We start from the raw sequence: 19,859 nt of genomic DNA, 5'->3' as shown, positions 1-19,859 counted from the left end.
AGGCTTTTTTCTGCCCTTCCCCACCGAAAAAAAATGGGCCAAAAAACCCCCTCGAAAATGGGTTGAAAACAGGCCAAAAAAACCTCGAAAACAGGCCCCAAAAAAAAGCCTTGAAAATGGGCTGAAAAAAGGCCAAAAAAGCCTCGAAAACAGGCCAACAAACTCCTCAAAAATGGGCTAAAAAAAGGCCGGAAAAAGTATTGAAAAAGGGCTGAAAAAAGCCCCAAAAACGTGTCAAAAAAAGGGAGGTCCAAAAGCTTTTTTTGCTGTTTTCCTCTTCCAAATTTAGGTGCGTCTTATAGTCTGAAAAATACAGTGTTTTGCATGCAGCTGAAAAAGAGACAGAACCAAGCACCAAAATCAGACCAGCTGAATTGCTGAGGTGACAATCTCTTCAGTCCACCCGCTGCATGAGCGGAGCTGAACGGCGAGGTCTTCAAATATATATATATATATATATATATATATATATATATATATATATATATATATATATATATATATATATATATGTATATATATATATGTCTTTGGTTATTTGGGTTTTCTCCCGCGTAAAATTGGAAGTGTCTTGGCGACGTTTCGACGAAGTCTCATTCGTGCTTCTGGGAGCACGAAGCTGAAGCCTGAAGATGACGAATGAGACTTCGTCGAAACGTCGCCAAGACACTTCCAATTTTACACGGGAGAAAACCCGAACAACCAAAGACCTATATACAAACACCCGTGAAAACCTCAGAAAACAAATATATATATATATATATATATATATGAGTCTTTAGTTATTGGGTTTTCTCCGTGTAAAATTGGAAGTGTCTTGGCGGCGTTTGACGAAGTCTCATTCGTCATCTTCAGGCTTCAGCTTCCCAGAAGCACGAAGCTGAAGCCTGAAGATGACGAATGAGACTTCGTCGAAACGTCGCTAAGACACTTCCAATTTTACGCGGGAGAAAACCCGAATAACCAAAGACCTACATACAAACACCCGCGAAAACCTCAGAAAACATATATATATATATAAAAGGTGAATAATAATTCAAGATTAGACTCAGAGTGGGGTTCAAACCCCCTCCCCGAGGAGTTTAAAGCCCAAGAATGCAACAGCAACTCGGGGACTTTCTAAACGTGCCTGACACTTAAGTCGTCATTCAAACCGGGCAACAATTGATGGCTTTCGAAAACGAAGCTCAACAAATATACATTTTTTCCGGACAAACCGGATCAGGAGGTCTTTCCTGCCTATTTTATTATTATTATTTTTTTTAAAGGGGTTCGGCCTCTTCTATGCCCCGAATGAAAAGGGGGACAGGGAGGGCCTTTGCGGTCCTGAGAGACGGCGCCAAGATGGGAGGTCACGTCACCCTTCCTACCTGCATATAAGACTTGTCGCTTTTCCGGTTGTTGAAATGGTGCCGGAGGAGGAGAGCTCGGAGCTGGCGGTTTTGATGCTTGATATAATATTCGACGGCAGCTTGGCAGGGCCGGCAGAGTTTATAGGTCTGCTCCAAGTGGTGTTTATATACCTCGATTTCTTCGTCGTATTTGCCCTGCCCCCCCCAAAAGAGTTAAACATTAAATTAGAATTAATTAAATTAAAATTTTTAATTAGAATTAAAAATTTGATAACGTTGTGGCTTGTCAGCCGCCAGCCTCTCCAGCAGCGGAATCAGAGGAGGAGGAGGAGGAGGAGGAGGCAACGGCGACGTGGGAGTCAGGGTCAGCATCCAGGCAACCTGGGAGCTGCGAGGGGGGAGAGGAAATGGAGCTGTCGGAGAGAGAGACAGAGGCGGAGCCTGGGCCGTCCGTCAACTCTCAGATGGAGAGTCAATAGCCCTCAGGTCTGGAGGTGGCTGATGAGGAGGAGGAGGAATGGCTGGGTCCAGTGCCTGACGTGTGGATGCGCAGAAGGCAGAGGAGAGGAGAGCAGTGGAAATCTATGAGCCGGTCCTTGGGACGGACGAGCCACTGCTACTAGCGAAGCCCCACCCTAGCTCTGGGGATAAAAGGGAAGAGGCGGAGATAAATAGGTGAAGGCCTTTTTAGCCGGCGGTGAGAGAGAAACTCTTTGCCGGGGCTGCTAGCGCTAATAAAGGAATCTTTTGCGTTCACGTCAGGGGGGTTTGTCGTGCTTAGGGTCAGGACAGATAGGGTTTAGGAGACTTACAACAGTTCATTTAGTGACCCTTCAAAGTTACAACAACCTGGGGGGAAAAAGTAACTTCAGTGACTTTTCAAACTTTACAACCATTTGCAGCTTCCCCACTCGAACAGGCGACTGTGTAGGGAGGCAGCAGGGAAGCCCATCAAAGTAGTAGAAGTACACCAGCGTGCCCAAGCCCCGTTTGCGTACTTTTAGAACAGGTCAGGCCGGAAGTAAACAACGCACCCATTTTACAGATGGGCAAAACTGAGGCCAGGAGCAAAACCAGACGAGGGGAAATGATTTTCCTTCGCTTTCCTGCGCGCGCCCCCCCCCCCCACCTTACCTCTTCTCTGGGGGTGAAAGACGCCAGTTGCTTGATCTTCACGGTCTGGTGGTTGTTACACTTCTTACAAAGGAGGACCTGGCTGCTGACCCACTGTTGGGGCTTGGTGGGGTCGTAGAAGGCCCCTGCTCCAGAAACGACGTGATTTAGATTCTCCATGTATTGAGCTGGGATTGGCTTGTTGTAATCTCCATTCTAAGAGGAACGAAAAAAAAAAAAGAATAGGAAGATTCTAACAAATCCGTTTTAACCGCCTTCAAAACCTCTACACCTGTTATGAACCAATGGCAGGGGTGGATAAATATCGACGATTTTTAAAAAAAAATAATAATTAAAAAATTGGATTTTTTTAAAAATTTAAATCGGGTTTTTAAAAAAATTTAAAACGGATTTTTTAAAATTTTAAAACAGATTTTTAAAATTTGAAATCAGATTTTTTTTTTAACCAAACGTTATGTTAATAAAATGCTTTTGGAGTAAACATCTACCTAAAGATAAGTTTTCTATTTAAGATACATTAATAATTTATTCAGCGTGAAAAGGAGCTTAGTGATGTATATTTGTAATATTTTCATTTTTGGTAAACTCATTCAATTGAATCCAAGCTCTGCTAGCTGAGAGAACATGCCCTGCATGGATGCCTTCGGACCATTTCACAGTAACCGTGAGATATAAATCACAAAACATAAAGTTCAGGAATATTCCTGTATCCCTTTGTTTTGCAAATTTAATGTACACTACAAACTGTATGATGGTTTGAAAGAGAATTGCGTCTGTACCACCGGGCTCTTAAGCGCGAGGAGGAAGGGCAAGCAGTAAAAATAAAAGTGGAACCTTCTAAGCAGCTTATCAATATAATATTAAAGAGCACCTGTCGTTTGAGATCCATCATGGCGGCAGCGCCTGTTAGCGGGCATCCACTCACCTGCTGCCTGTCACGTCCCTCACCTTGTGGTCTCCCTGCCGCATCACCAGCCGACCCATTAAAGTGACCGGGACGGTCGGGGAGTCAGAGGAGGAGCCGCTGCGGGACAGCTGCTCTTTAAAAAAAATTACGACTTAAATCCAGTTGATTTCAATCAAGCCTTTTTACTAGTGATTTAAATTGACTTGATTTAAATCAAATCCACTGTATAAATTTGCAAGCAACGACTGCCTCGTTCATCGCTGAGAGCTTTTGTAAAATTTAGCTTCTCCCGGGCTTAATTTTTGTATCTCAGGTTCAAGTCTTTGTATCGTGCTGTCATTAGTTTCGGGAAGACGTTGGGGCCAAAATGCAAGTTTAATTAAACATCCCTAAATAAACAGGGACGCGGTGGTTCAGGGGCTAGGACGTTGAGCTTGTCGATCGAAAGGTCATCAGTTCAGCGGTTCGAATCCCTAGTGTTGCCGTGTAACGGGGTGAGCTCCCGTGACTTGTCCCAGCTTCAGCCAACCTAGCAGTTTCAAAAGCATGTAGAAAAAATAGGGACCACTTTTGGTGGGAAGGGAACAGCGTTCCGTGCGCCTTTGGCGTTGAGTCATGCTGGCCACATGACCACGGAGACATCTTCGGACAGCGCTGGCTCTTCGGCTTTGAAACGGAGATGAGCACCGCCCCCTAGAGTCAGTAACGACTAGCACATATGTGCGAGGGGAATCTTTACCTTTTTAAATAAAAAAGCTACATTTTTGCTAAGAATGGGGTGAGGAAGCATCCCCCACATTTCGTTAACCCTTTTCAATTAATCAGGATCAATATGAATGTGCACGTTTGCTTCGATGATATCAATTTTATAGCTGGGGGAACTCTCATATTAATTAATTTACGATATCTCCTTTCTTTCTGTTCTTCTGGGGCTTGGGCGGGAGGGTTGGACTAGATGACCTACAAGGTCCCTTCCAACGGAGTTCAATCTTTTTCACAACAGAGAAAAATTAGCACGCCTGTGTACCTCTCCCGGCTTTGTCTCCGTCCCACCCGAAGCAAATCAAACTAATTTAGATTAATTTTTAAAAATCTTAACGTTGCAAAGGGGCAGAAAAGTCGGTGAGCGCAGAAACCCAGGAGCCCAACCCGCTAGGACGCCCCCCCCCAAATAGGGACCCGCCCACCCCAATCGACGCCAGGCCCACCTCTTCAAATCCGTTGTACTGCTCACAATTCGGACAATCCCAGCAATTGCGGTTCCCGTAAGGCACCACCGTATCCTGGTTACAAAACCAGCAGTTGACCGTCGTGTGGGTGGGCTTCGGTCTGTGGGTGGGTGGGTGGATGGGTGGGAAGCAGGAAGGAGAAATTAAGAGCCATTAAAAAAAAAAAAGGTAGGGGGACAATCCCCCCCCTCAACTTTGAAGCTGGACAATTCTGCAGTCGTTTCTGAAGGAGTTTTTGCACCTTCACATCCATAAATTAAATCACAATTTTTGCACAAAGTAAGGCTATGCCACAGTCCTTCTGTTAGGTTGGGGTGGGGTCTCACAAGCAGGGCCCAATTCCTATTTTTTTCATGCCCCCCCCCACCCCCAAACTGGACTTCACTTTAACCCATGGGACCCATCGTCCACCACGCATTGAACCTTTTGCTCCAAAAATGGCACAAAGGCATTCTGGAAGGCCTGTTGGCTGGAAAAGATGGAGCAAAGCCATGTGCTGGTTGCTCAGCAACCGTGCCACTTCCTGCCTGCTTCAGAAGCAGCCGGGTTGGTTTTTTTTTGCTGGTTGCCTAGTAACCTTGCCACTTCCTGCCTGCTTCTTCAGAAGGGGTTTCCGTTGCTGGGCGATGGAAGCATCTTGGGGTTACCTAGCAACTGTCTCACTAGGCCGGTCCATGAGGCGGCACCACCCCGTCCCAATATTTTGCCGCCTCTTGGATGGGAAGAAGTTCTTCTTCCTACTTTCTGCCCAAAAGCAAAAAATAAAAATAAAAATAAAGGAAGCCTTTTTCCCCCTCCCCCTTTCTGGATTAAGACTGAGGGAGAAGACAAAAAGAGGGATGTCTAGGGAGAATACCCCCTCAAATAGAACAGAACAGAATAAATAGGAATATAGAATAGAATAGAATAGAATAGAATAGAATAGAATAGAATAGAATAGAATAGAATAAAATAGAATAGAAATAGAATAGAAATAGGAGAATAGAATAGAATAAAGAAATAGGAATATAAAATAGAATAGAATAGAATAGAATAGAATAGAATAGAATAGAATAGAATAGAATAGAATAGAATAGAGAACTAGGAAAATAGAATAGAATAGAAATAGAATAGAAATAGGAGTAGAATAGAATAAAGAAATAGGAATATAGAATAGAATAGAATAGAATAGAGAACTAGGAAAATAGAATAGAATAAAATAGAATACAACAGAATAGGAGAAATAGGAATATAGAATAGAATAGAATAGAATAGAATAGAATAGAATAGAATAGAATAGAATAGAATAGAATAGAATAGAGAAATAGGAGAATAGAATAGAATAAAGAAATAGGAATATAGAATAGAATAGAATAGAATAGAATAGAATAGAATAGAATAGAATAGAATAGAATAGAGAAATAGAATAGAATAAAGAAATAGGAAAATAGAATAGAATAGAATAGAATAGAATAGAGAAATAGAATAGAATAAAGAAATAGGAAAATAGAATAGAATAGAATAGAATAGAATAGAATAAAATAAAATAGAACAGAATAGAATTCTTTATTGGCCAAGTGTGATTGGACATCCAAGGAATTTGTCTTAAATGTATATGCTCTCAGCGTACATAAAAAAAATACATTAATCAAGAATAAAAAGACACAACACTTACTAATAAGCTATCAAATCGTACTAGGAAAGAAATGAAAACAATATAATTGAAAGATACAAGCAACACGGTTACAGTCATAAGTGGGAAGAGATAAGAGACCAGCAAGGACAAGAAGAAGAAGAATGTTGTTGAAAATAAAAATCCAGTATGAACACTTGGTGCAACACGTGTGACCAGCTGCTAAGGCTAATTAAATAAAGGGGAGGGGGAGGGGGGCAGCCCCCAGTCCCCCCCTTTGACAACTGCAGAACTCGCATCCAGCTATGGGGGAAGCCAATCTCCCTAGAAACCAGGGTTGGGTGTCAGGAGCTGCTGGACTTCTGCCTTAGCAGGTGGCAGCAAATGGCAGGGGGGGGGTTCCCATGTGGCTCTGCCCTGGGGGTACAGCTGTTGACTCTTGCTGTGGGGTAAAGAACCCTCCCCCTTGTCTCCCACTTCCTCGGTGATACCCAGCTGGCTTTCTTTTCTTTTTCTAATAACACAACACACAACATACATTTCCTTTTTACAACTGTTTCGTAGCCGTGATCTCCTAACGTTTACATTTTCTCCCAATTCCCTTTATAATATTTATTTATTTATTTATTTATTTATTTATTTATTTATTTGATTTTTATACCGCCCTTCTCAGGGCGGTGTACAGGCAACAATAAAATACAGACACTACAGTATACAATTTAAAATGCAAGTTAAAAAACTTATTATAATTAGCCTAGAACTTTAAAAATAGAATATTGATATCTTTCTTGTCCCATTATCCCTTATTACTCTATAAATCCTATCACTGATAATATTAAATTTGTACATTTTATACACTATCTTACAAACATCTTGCACTTATTGTTTCTTCCTCTTTCATCACTATTCATTTTTTCTAGTCTCTAGCCGCTTTTACCCTTGATCCCATATTACGTAATATTCTGCATCTTCTTTTTCTTCCATTTCTTTTGTTAATTCACCCTTCTTGGCACAATCTAAGATTTTCTTTATCAGTTCTTCCTCTGTTGGTGTTATTTCCTTTTTTCCAATTTTGTGTGTATCAAATTCTTGCGGCTGTTATATGTAAGATTATTTTATGTCTTTGGTATAATGTCTGGTAAATATTCCTAACAAGAATGTGTCTGGTTTCCAATCCATCGGTTGGTCCGTTATTTTTTCTCTCCATTTTTTAAATTTTGGCCCAATATTTTTTTTTGCGGCCGGACATGTCCACCAAAAATGATAGTATGTTCCATAGACCTTTGTTACACTTCCAGCAAATTGGTGAATTATTCCAATTTTTATTCCAGCCGGCTTTCATAGTAAGTTTTTGGTTCTGTAGCTCAGGGATCTCCAACCTTGGCAACTTTAAGACTCTGCTGGCTGAGGAATTCTGGGAGTTGAAGTCCACAAGTCTTAAAAGAGCCAAGTTTGCAGACCCCTGAGTTAGGGAAACTGTCAAGTCTTTTTTTTCTTTCTTCCTTCCTTCCTTCCTTCCTTCCTTCCTTCCTTCCTTCCTTCCTTCCTTCCTTCCTTCCTTTTTTTCTTTCGGGAATAGAATAGAATAGAATAGATAAAAATTGAATTTTTTATTGGCCAAGTGTGACTGGACACACAAGGAATTTGTCTTGGTGTATATACTCTCAGTGTACATAAAAGAAAAGATACATTCATAATGGTATTATTTTTTAAACATACAAAAATTCCCGTTTCAATTGAACAGTGTGTTGTCTGGGTACAAATCATTTTAGGAAATAATAACCGAAGTGTTTACAACAATATTCATTGCATTAGTATCAATTATATTAATGTTAATAACAGTAATTAACCTACTATTTATTTAACCAAGTTAACCTAATCTTCGTTATATCACTGATCCTTCAAGTCAAGTCATTTCTTTAAGGGTTAAATGAGTCAGTTTAGTTTTAATTTTTACATTTTATATTAATTTTATATTAATTGTTGAGCTAGTCAGAAGAACCTTCCCAACCCCATCAATAAAAAAAACCCATGCAAATATTAAAAGAACTTTAAAAAACTTCTGAGAGCGTCTTGGCTGCGTGTTAGAAAAATCCTATTTTGTACACAAGGGTTTCTTCCAACTTTTGAACTGCAAATACAGAAAATAAAGGATCTTGCCTCCTCAAAGTTTAATGCATTTCCTTTTTACGGGACCCAGTAAAACACATGAGAAAATAATAGAAAGATGAGCTATCTTTTGAATAAGCCATAAACAGCTATAGATAAATTAAGTCTTTTTTTTTCCAAGCTAAGCCCGATCAGCCGATTCAGCTTCTTATAAAGCAGAACCCAAATATTAATTTGTTCTTTGCAATGCGCTAACAAACTGGGTATTAGATAGACAGGTGTCTCAGAAATAGCCAATTGTTCCGCAAACTATTTTTGGCATCTCCCTATCCTGACCGGCCAACTGCTAATATCAACCAGAAACCCCTCAACTTCTGCTTACAAACAATCCTCGATTTACAACTGCAACAGAGCTCAACATTTCCACTGCCAATAGAGACAGCTGTTAAGTGAGATTTGCCCGATTTTATGAGTTTCCTTCCTGCAGTTAAAAGTAAGCAATCAGAACGGAGCTGGAAGGGACCTTGGAGGTCTTCTAGTCCAACCCATTGCTCAAGCAGGAGACCCTACACCAGGGGTCCCCAAACTCGGCAAGTTTAAGACTTGTAGACTTCAACTCCCAGAATTCTTCAGCTAAAATCATGCTGGCTGGGGAATTCTGGGAGCTGAGGTCCACAAGTCTTACGCTTGCCGAATCTGGAGACTCCTGCCCTATACCATATCAGACGGGTGGCTGTCCATTCTCTTCTTAAAAGCCTTCAGTGATGGAGCACCCACAACTTCTGGTGGCAAGCTGTTCCACAGGTTAATCTTTTTGGCTTAGGGCCTGGGTACTTACGGGACCACCTGCTGTTACCGCATGCCTCCCACCGACCCGTACACTCTCACAGAGAGGGACTTCTCAGGGTGCCGTCCGCCAAGCAATGTCGGCTGGCGGCCCCCAGGGGAAGGTCCTTCTCTGTGGGGGCTTCCACACACTGGAACGAGCTTCCCCCGGGTTTATGCCAAATACCTGACCTTCGGACCTTCCGCCGCGAACTGAAGACACATCTTTTCATTCGCGCGGGGCTGGCTTAAATTTTATTGATTTTAAATTTTCTATTATTAATTTTAAGGGGTTTTAGTTTTATATATTTTAAAGTTTTTTAGGCCAATTATAAAATAAATTTTTTAATTTGTATTTTAATTGTATATTGTATATTGTATTGTTTTTACTTTTGGCTGTACACCGCCCTGAGTCCTTCGGGAGAAGGGCGGTATAAAAATCGAATAAATAAATAAATAAATAATAATAATAATAATAATCCCCCCCCCCCACGGTTAGGAAGTTTCTTCTTAATTCCAGATGGCTTCTCTCCATTGATTAGTTTCCATCCATGGTTTCTTGTCTTGCCTACTGCTGCTTTGGGAAATAAGTTGACCCCCTGTTCTTATGCGGCGGCCCCCCAAATACTGGAATACTGCTATCATGTTCACCCTTAGTACTTCTTTTCTGTAGTCTGCAAAAGTCGGATTAAATCAGATCCGTTTCTTGAGTTGAAAGGACCACTGAGGTCGGTGGCACACGAATTAGCAACCGGTTCATCCAGCATTGAAAATGTGAGCGCGCGCGCACGCACTCGCCTTCCACGCATGCGCGTGGCCTTCCGCACACACTTTGCTCGCCCGTGTGTGGCTCGCCTGCATGCAGTTTAAAAAACGTGGCTAAATAGGACGGCATAGCACCGGGGGGGGGGTTTTGCCCGATCCGGTGGCAAACTACCGGTTTGCCCGATCTGGTGGCAACCCATCACTACCTGCAATAATTTTTCATATGTTTTTGTCTCCAGCTCCTTAATCATCGTAGTTGCTCTTCTATGCACGTTTCCCCCCCCCCCCAAAGTCTCAACATCTTTTTTAGTGGTGACCAAAACTAATGCGGTATTCCAGGTGTGGCCTTATAAAACGGGATTAATACTTCACGTGATTTTGATGCTATGCCTCTGTTTATATCAGGGGTCCCCAAATTTTCAGACCTCAGGGACCACTAAATTCATATTTTAAAATCCTGCGGACCACTAATACGATCTGCCTAATGACTGGCTGGGTGGGCGTGGCCAGGTGGTCATGTGACGGGGTGGGCGTGGCCAACTCGATGTCACTCACGTCAAGGGGCGCCTCGCCAGCCTCTACTCTACTCACCCCTTGACCCAGGTTTCGTTAAATCCGTCGCACAGTTGTTACGTGAATCGTGACCTGGCTTGTCCGAAACTTGCAAAACGACCCTGCAAAACGTCATCAATTGACGGTGGCTAAACGGTCCAATTTTGAACACCCGATCAAAGGGGACACTGCAGCGGTTATAAGTGCGAAAAACGGTCGTTAAGTCACTTTTGTCAGGGTGGTTGTAACTTTGAAAGGGCCGCTAAATGAACGGTTGTTCAGTCCAGGACTACTCGCATTCTCAAACCGAGGTAGACCCAAATCCATGTAGCAGATTTGCAGTTCCCTCGGAGGCTAACCGTCGCACCCCTGTTATGTCCAGTTCATGGAGAAACTCGTAGCAGTGGTAAGCCATCACATTAGTGCAAAAAGATATTTTTTTGGGAAAAAAAATCCATAGCAGGTCCCAGACTTCGTTTTAATTCAAGAAAACAAAACAAACCTTTTGTTTTGTATTATTTGTATGTTCTGCTTTCGGAAGGGTGTGAAAAAAATATTAATTGCCCAATTTCAGGCTAATCGACAGAAACAAAAAAAAATGCTTCTATAGGGAAAAAAAACAAACTTGCTTGAAACTCAGCAATTTATCACATTCCTAAGAGATGTTGTCAGCCCCACGCTGCCTCCCCCCGCGTTTGGTTTAATTTTTTCACAAAAATTGTTTCACTCCCATCCCCCAAATTTTCTCCCCTCTGAACCGACCATTTTTTATTCCTCAAAAGCAAGAAAAATACTAATATGTTTTCCCCCATAAAGTCCACCTCCAGTTGATTGAAGCCCCACGGCTCTGCTCAACGTTTTAATATTCTCTAGGGAAAATTCAGCACAGGCGAATTTGGGTTATGCCCTCCGTTGTCCCCAGCCCAGGGGGCGAGGGATGATGGGTCCTCCGATACTTTCGAGCAGGGGTCTCCAACCTTGGTCCCTTTAAGACTTGTGGACTTCAACTCCCAGAGTTCCTCAGCCAGCTTTGCTGGCTGAGGGACTCTGGGAGTTGAAGTCCACAAGTCTTAAAGGGACCAAGGTCCCCTGCTTTAGAGGAAGAAATATGTCAAGTGTCTTTGGGTCCTTTTTTTAAAAAAAATATGACAATTGCTGCAGAAATATTTGAAGCACTTTTGACTGTTCAACGGTCTTGTAAAAAAAATAAATCGGAGTTATCCCTTTTTCAAAATCGCAAATCACTTAAGACAGTGGTCGCCACCAGTGGTCCACGAGAAAATTTTTGGTGGTCCGCAGAAAAATTATTTGCCTTTTTTTATATTGCACTAAATCGGGGGTCCTCAAACTACGCCCCCTGGGCCGGATACGTGCAATGAAGGTTTGTGTTGCTGCAGAGAGTCTCCCCCTTCGGGGTCTCTTTGTGTGGGTCGGAGGGGGGCAGAAATTCCGACTTGGGGTCTGCTTCGGTCTCCTGGTATGGGGCTTTGGGCGAAGGCTGGAGGGAAGTGCCGCTGGTGGCGAAGAGCCGGAGGGCCTCGTTCCAGTGGGACTGCATCATGGGCTGGAACCGGCTGACCATCTCAGCCCGCTGAGCCACCAGGCGCCGGTACCTGGTCTTGCATTCCGGCAGATCTTCCCTCCGCTTGGAAAGCCTATGTTCCTAGTCCTCAGTGAGGTGTTTCTGCTGACCCTCCTTCTTGGTCAGATCCAATTTGAATTGAGCTGTTTTGCCAACTCTTTCTCGTGGTGGCTGCTTAGCTCCAACAACTGCTTCCTGTTGGGGCCCTAAGGAGCCCGGGTGGGGAGGCAAGGAGTGACTGGCAGGGGAGGGGTGAGTAGAGGCCGACGAGGCACCCCTGGATGTGAGTGACATCGAGTTGGCCCAGCCATGCCCACCCAGTCACGTGACCACCTAGCCACGCCCACCCAGCTGCTCATTAGGCAAATCATATTGGCGGTCCGCGGGATTTAAAATTATGAATTTAGTGATTCCCTGAGGTCCGAAAGGTTGGGGGACCCCTGACTTAAAATATGGAATAACTTCCGAGCAAAACATTAGTATTATTTTAATACTTTAATAATATACTATAATCAGGGGTGAAATGCTACCAGATCAGACCGGATCGCGTGATGCGGTAGCGATCGTGGCCGGTAGTTCGGTGATACGGTAGCAATGGCGGAGCAAAGCTCTGCCCACCCGTTTTAACCAGGAAGTAATGTAAGGAAAGGTAAGTAGATTTCACCCGACTATAATATTATTTTAAAGTAGTAGATCTAATACAGGTATCCTGGACAGTTCATTTAGTGACGGCTCAAAGTTACAACGGTACTGGGGGAAAAAAAGACTTATGACCAGTTTTCACACTTGCGACCGTTGTAGCATCTCCATGGTCACGAGATCAAAATTCAGACTTGCTTGGCAAATTGACTCATATTTATGACGGTCGCAGCATCCCGGGGTCACGTGATCCCCTTTGGCAGACCTTCTGACAAGCAAAGTCCACGGGGAAACCAGATTCATTTAACAACTCACTTAGTGACTGCAGTGGTTCACTTAACACACGTGGCAAGGAACGTCAGGCTCAGTTGCGGTCATAAGTCAAGGATTACTGCAACTGCTTTTGTGTAACCAGATAAAACTTGGTCTGTCTTTGTGTGCCTTGCTTAAGTGCAATATGTCAATCCAGCACACTATATACCATATTTTTCGGACTATAAAACGCACCTTAGTTTTGGGGGAGGAAAATAAGAAAAAAGCTGATTGGCAGGTGGATGGGCCTCCCGGAATACCCCCAATCAGCTGTTCCCAGAGGTGAATTTTAGCAACAGGTTCCTTGGTTGTGAGCTCTGTGCCTTGCTTTTTTTTTTTTTTTGCTTTTTTTTTCTGCCTCTGAAACTCTGTTTCAGAAAAAAACTTTTTTCTGCCTCTGAAAGCCTCCGAAACAGAACTTCAGGAAAAAAAGCCTCTGAAGCTCTATTTCAGGGCTTTTTTTTTGAAGCTCTGTTTGGGGGCTTCTTTTCTGAAGCTCTTTTTGGGAGCTTCTTTTCTGAAGCTCTGTTTGGGAGCTTCTTTTCTGAAGCTCTATTTGGGGGCTTTTTTTCTGAAGCTCTGTTTAGGGCTTTTTTTCTGAAGCTCTGTTTGGGGGCTTCTTTTCTGAAGCTCTTTTTGGGAGCTTCTTTTCTGAAGCTCTGTTTGGGAGCTTCTTTTCTGAAGCTCTGCTTGGGGGCTTCTTTTCTGAAGCTCTGCTTGGGGGCTTCTTTTCTGAAGCTCTGTTTGGGGGCTTCTTTTCTGAAGCTCTGCTTGGGGGCTTTTTTTCTGAAGCTCTGTTTGGGGGCTTCTTTTCTGAAGCTCTGTTTGGGGGCTTTTTTTCTGAAGCTCTGTTTAGGGGCTTCTTTTCTGAAGCTCTGTTTGGGAGCTTCTTTTCTGAAGCTCTGTTTGGGGGCTTTTTTTCTGAAGCTCTGTTTGGGGGCTTCTTTTCGGAAGTTCTATTTGGGGGCTTTTTTTCGGAAGCTTCTTTCAGCCTCTGAAACCTCAGTTTGAGAAGCTGGGTGGGGCTACATTCGGAGTATAAGAGGCACCCAGATTTTCACCCTCTTCTTTGGGGAAAAAGGTGCATCTTATACGCCAAAAAATACGGTATATATTCACTGGGATTGCACAAAATGGGTTACACAAAACCACCCCCCTTCCACCAGCCTACCTCCGAGGGTTGTGGCGAGGATAAAATAGGTGAACAGTGACAGAGAAAAGGTAGTGTGTATTTGTAACAATAAATACGTAAGTTAAATCAAGGAAACTTCATTCAGATTGGCATCCCCCTTTTTTGCCCACCTCCGTTGGCCCTGCTGCCCTTGGATTTCCTCGTGGTCTCCTATCCCGAAAGACCCAACGTGACCTCCAGAAACCCAGCTTAAATAAAACAAAAATCCATAGCAAAGTTGTGTAGCACTGCCTTTGCACGTGAACAATCTCACACCATAACATCTGCTTCTCCAGGAACTTGGTTTCCGGCAAGAATGTGGCCTTTTGGGGCATACCAGACTGGACAGCACAGCTCAAGATTCTAATGTTCCTTACGACCCCCCTGGAAGGCGGGCCACAAATTTGCTAACTTATCCCAAAGGGATGATTACTGCAGCTTGGGTGTGTTTGTTGAGTGTGTATATGCGTGTGAGATCTGTCTGTCTGTCTGTCTGTCTATCTATCTATCAATCAATTATCTATCTATCTATCTATCTATCTATCTATTCCCGAAGGCCATCACTCTGCTAAACAAATAATTCCCTCAACACTGTCAGACTATTTACTGAATCTGCACTACTATTAATCGTTTCATAGTTCCCATCACCAATCTCTTTCCACTTATGACTGTATGACTATAACTTGTTGCTGGCAATCCTTATGATTTATATTGATATATTGATCATCAATTGTGTTGTAAATGTTGTACCTTGATGAACATATCTTTTCTTTTTATGTACACTGAGAGCATATGCACCAAGACAAATTCCTTGTGTGTCCAATCACACTTGGCCAATAAAAAATTCTATTCTATTCTATTCTATTCTATTCTATTCTATTCTATTCTATTCTATTCTATTCTATTATCTATCTCTCTATCTTTCTTTCTTATCCTATCCTATCCATCTATCCTATCCATCTACCTACCTTATCTATCCATCTACCTACCCTATCTATTCCTATCCTATCCATCTATCCTATCCACCTACCTATCTACCGTATCTATCTACCGTATCTACCTACCTACCCTGTTTTTCCCCAAAATAAGATATCTCCTGATAATAAGCCCAAATGGGCTTTTGAGCGCATGGCGATAAGGCCAAGTGCTTATTTCAGGGTTCAAAAAAATATAACACAGGGTCTTATTTTCGGGGAAACACGGTACCTATCTATCTAATCCTATCCTATCCATCTACCTACCATATCTATCCTATTCTATCTAATCCTATCCTATCCTATCCTATCCATCTATCTCTATCCATCTATCCTATTCATCTACCTACCTACCTATCCCTATCCTATCCAATCCATCTACCTACCTAGTTTCCCGAAAAATAAGACCCTGTCTTATATTTTTTTGAACTCTGAAATAAGCGGTTGGCCTTATTGCCTTAAAGCCCGATTGGCCTTGGTATCAGGGGATGTCTTATTTCGGGGGGAAACAGGGTACCTACCTAGCATCTATTCCTATCCATCTACCTACCTACCTACCGTATTAAACCTATCCATTCCTATCTATCTAGCCTATCCATCTACCTACCAACCTATTGTATACCATATCTATCTTCCTATCTAATCCTAGCCTAGCCATCTACCTATGTACCTACTGTACACCATGTCTACCTATCTAATCTTAGCCTATCCTCGCCATCTACCTACTTACCTACCCCTATCTACCGTATCTACCTATCTAATCCTATCCTATCCTATCTATCTACCTACTTACCTACCCTATCTATGTACTGTATCTACCTACCTACTATCTAATTCTAGCCTATCCATCTATCCTATCCATCTACCTACCGTATCTATCTACCATATCTACCTACCTACCGAACCTACCTATCTATCTTTGGCCATTTCAGCTGAGATTTCCCTCCAAGCTACTTTGAATTCACCAGGCAGGCAGGCAGGCACATACATACATAATATACACATGCACACCTTCGGCTTGTGCAAAGTTGAACCCGGAAGGGCTGCACTCCCATGCTCAAGGCACGTGGGCTGGGCAGGCTGCAAAGCTCCCATTTCTCCCCCTTAAAAGACACCCCCCCTTGCCTCGCCTTTGGAGCCAAGGGGCCGTGGGGGGGGGCAACACCTCCGAGTACATCCCGGGGTCTGCTGCCCCCCCCCCCCACGTCTGCGAGATACCCATCCCCCCAAACTTTTTAGCTTTTGATAAGCGCGCGAAGTGGAGGAATGGGGAGGGGAGGGGAGATGATGAAATCAAACGGGGAGGTTAAGACAGGCGTCCCCCCCCCCCACGTCCCGTACCAAGCCGTAAGAAGGGCAAATCAGCCTCTGGGCCTCGCCGAGGGTCACACCCACCCAACAAATAGCCTCCCATCGGGAGAAGCAATATACAAAGCCAGGGCTCGGCCTTCTTCTTACCTTCGCGCGATTTTATAAAGCAAGACTCCGCCGGCGGCGGCGGCGGCGCACACGGTCACGCCGAGGCCCCCGGCCAGGCCGCGGGAGTAAGCCGCCACCAAGGCGCCGACGTCTTCCATGGTGGGGGTGGAAAGGAATGGAGGGAATTAAAAAAAAAGGAAAGAGAAACCGAATCGCGGATGGAGAAGGAGAGGAGGGGGGGAAAAAAGAAAGGGGGAAAAAAGGGAGGTCCGCTGTCTCCTTCTTCCTCGTGCTGGCGGGGGGGGGGAAAAAAACGAAGAAAAAAAAAGAATCCCCGCGTGTAACCGAAGCGCCGCGCGGATGGAACGTTGACTTTCCTTTTTAGAACGTTCGGCGCCCCTTTGGAACGTTGAGTCGCCGCTCTCCCAGCGGGGGGGCGGGGGTGTTAGAACGCCGGGCAGCCAATCGCGCGGCCGCCTGGGGGCGAACGTTCCAAGGGGGAAATCCAGCGGCGGCGGCGGCGGCAGCGGCTGGTTGGGATCAGCGGCTTTTCCCCCTCCTTCCCTCGGGTTGACCTTCCGCGGCTCCGCCTCTTCCACCGAGCCCGGATCCTCCCTCTAGGCATGGATGGATCTAACGGAGGGGATCTATATTCTACAGGGTCACACCACGGTCCGCACCCAACCACCCACCCACCCACCCACCACGTGCACGCTCCCGCGATCCCGGGCTCTTTCTTGGCGGGGATCGGGCTTGTACGGCTTCTTTCTTAAGCCACGCCGTCCGCTCGGTCTCCGCTGCAAGCCGCGGTTTCTTTTATATAAGCGGAAGGCGGGGAGGGGGGGAGAATGGGAAGGTGGGCGGCGGGGGAGGCTCGAGGGCCGCCTCGTGAAAGGGCAGCGTCGTGCCGGGAGGCGAGAGGAACCGAGTCCACCAACGCGCGAGGATTAAAAAAAAAAGAGAAAAAAGGGCGAAGTGGGGGGGGACGGACGGACAAAGTCGTGCTTTTCGCCACGGGGGAACGATCACGCTTTGAAAGCCCGCCTCGGGGGGGGGGGATGTGTGTGGATCGAAACTCCTTCATTTGCAAAATAATGGGGATCCCCTTCCCCCCCCCCTCCCCGCCTCAAGATCGTCTTCTACAGTGCGTTTGGGGACATAAGACAGTAGTGGCCAAAATTGTGGAAACCTTTTAGCTAATAACCCTTTTTTGTTGTTGTTGGAATAGTACCATAAAACGATATATCCATGGGAAAAGATAATTGAATCAAGAACGTCACGCAGTCATGACATGTTAGAATAGCAGTGACAGTATAAGGAGGTATAGACAGTATATAGGGCCTCTGGTGGCTCAGCAGACTAATGCAGTCTGTTATTAACAGCAGCTGCTTGCAATTACCGCAGGTTCAAGTCCCACCAGGCCCAAGGTTGACTCAGCCTTCCATCCTTTATAAGGTAGGTAAAATGAGTACCCAGATTGTTGGGGGCAATAAAAGTTGACTTTGTATATAATATACAAATGGATGAAGACTATTGCTTAACACAATATAAGCCGCCCTGAGTCTTCGGAGAAGGGCGGGATATAAATGCAAATTTAAAAAAAAAGAAAAATGCAACACGTAGAAAAAACGAGAGATGCAAAAATGATCATGTCAGTTAATCCTTAGTTGGGTAACCTTTAGCATGAATGATGGCCTTACAATGTCTTCCCATGGAGTGAACCAAGTTTGAGTTCTGCAGCTGTTATCATGTGAAGCCAAGATCAAATGATGGCTTCTATTAACTGGGTTTTATTGCTGGGTCGCTTCTGACTAACAAGTTTCTTTAGTTGGCGCCATAGATTTTCAATTGGGTTAAGGTCTGGGCTATTCCCAGGCCATTCCAGCAGTGGAATAGGATTATCTTGAAACTCCCCCCCAAAAAAAGTGGTGTTAGCCATCAAACCTCAAAAAACACACTTTTCCCAAAAAGTTTCCACAATTTTGGCCACTGCTGCATATTTTGTCTTCCTTGATCGCTGTTCAGTCCCAATCTGGAATTTAGACAGGTAGAAAATAGCCCACCAAGGGAGATATGATAGCAGGGTTCTAGTATTTGAGGGGCTGCCACAGAGAGTGGGGTGGGAGTCAAGCTATTTTCCAAAGCACCCGTAAGGCCAGACAAGAAACAATGGATGGAAACTGAACAAGGAGAGAGATTCAACCTGGAAATAAGGAGAAATTTTCTGAGAACAATCAACCAGCGGAACAGAAGTTGCCTTCGGAAGTTGTGGGAGCTTCATCACTGGAAGCTTTCAAGAAGAGACTGCCATCTATCAGAAATGGTGTAGGGTCTCCTGCTTGGGCGGGGGGTTGGACTAGATGACCTACAAGGTCCCTTCCCATTCTGTTAATCTTTATCCACCTTTCCTATGCCTCTTCCTCTTTAATTAGGCATTCATTCATTCTTTTTTATTATTTGTATTCTGCCTTTATTATTATTATTTTTTTAACCAATCTCGAAACGGCAAACATATCCCATGCAACCTTCCATCCTCCTCTTTTTCCCATAACAACCCAGTTTCCCTACTTGGCACCAATATAAAAATAGCTTCCCCGTTTCCCTGCCTCGGGGGTGTTTTTTATTTCCTGGTAAAGCTTCCGGACTTTGGGGATCACCGTGTGGTGTCCATTCTATTCTCAACACGATTTAACTTCAGCTTGTAACCCCAAACAGAGGCTGCGCTCTGAAAAATTAAGTTTGCACGAGTCTCAAATCTGTAATATTTGTGTGCTTGGGGGGGGGGGGGAAATGACTGTTCCTAAATTTCTCCATTTGGGCTAGAATTGTTAGGAGTCCTCAGCTGTCTATTGAGATTCCATTTCAATAGAAATACACAATGTAATTATACATCTATATATCCCGTAGTAAGGACGCGGTGGCTCAGGGACTAGGATATTGAACTTGTCAATCGAAAGGTTGGCAGCTCAGCGGTTCGAATCCCTAGTGCTGCTGTGTAATGGGGTGAGCTCCCGTTACTTGTCCTTGCTCCTGCCAACCTAGCAGTTTTGAACGCATGTAAAAAATGCAAGTAGAAAAAATAGGGACCACCTTTGGTGGGAAGGTAACAGTGTTCCGTGCGCCTTTGGCGTTGAGTCATGCCGGCCACATGACCACGGACAGCACTGGCTCTTCGGCTTTGAAACAGAGATGAGCATCGCCCCCTAGAGTCGGCAACGATTAGCACATATGTGCAAGGGGAACCTTTATCTTTTATCTTATATCCCGTAGTAAAAAT

General features: G+C 44.2%; 1 protein-coding gene across 1 annotated transcript in view; it reads right to left on the bottom strand.

Moving 5' to 3' along the window:
• Nucleotides 1-16,759, bottom strand: part of TMEM201 (transmembrane protein 201) — a 35,419-nt gene extending 18,660 nt beyond the window's left edge. The window contains exons 1-4 of the mRNA XM_058161223.1: nucleotides 16,622-16,759; nucleotides 4,602-4,722; nucleotides 2,487-2,681; nucleotides 1,371-1,547 (exon numbers count right to left, since the gene is read on the bottom strand). Coding sequence (XP_058017206.1) covers nucleotides 1,371-1,547; nucleotides 2,487-2,681; nucleotides 4,602-4,722; nucleotides 16,622-16,740 — 612 coding nt within the window. The 5' untranslated portion in view covers nucleotides 16,741-16,759. The remainder of the gene's footprint in view (nucleotides 1-1,370; nucleotides 1,548-2,486; nucleotides 2,682-4,601; nucleotides 4,723-16,621) is intronic.
• Between the last annotated feature and the right edge of the window lie 3,100 nt (nucleotides 16,760-19,859).

This window comes from Ahaetulla prasina, chromosome 18 (genome assembly GCF_028640845.1).
Source record: "Ahaetulla prasina isolate Xishuangbanna chromosome 18, ASM2864084v1, whole genome shotgun sequence".
Lineage (NCBI taxonomy): Eukaryota > Metazoa > Chordata > Lepidosauria > Squamata > Colubridae > Ahaetulla > Ahaetulla prasina.
Note: the sequence above shows the minus strand (reverse complement) of the source record. Positions and strands in the feature narration are given on the sequence as shown.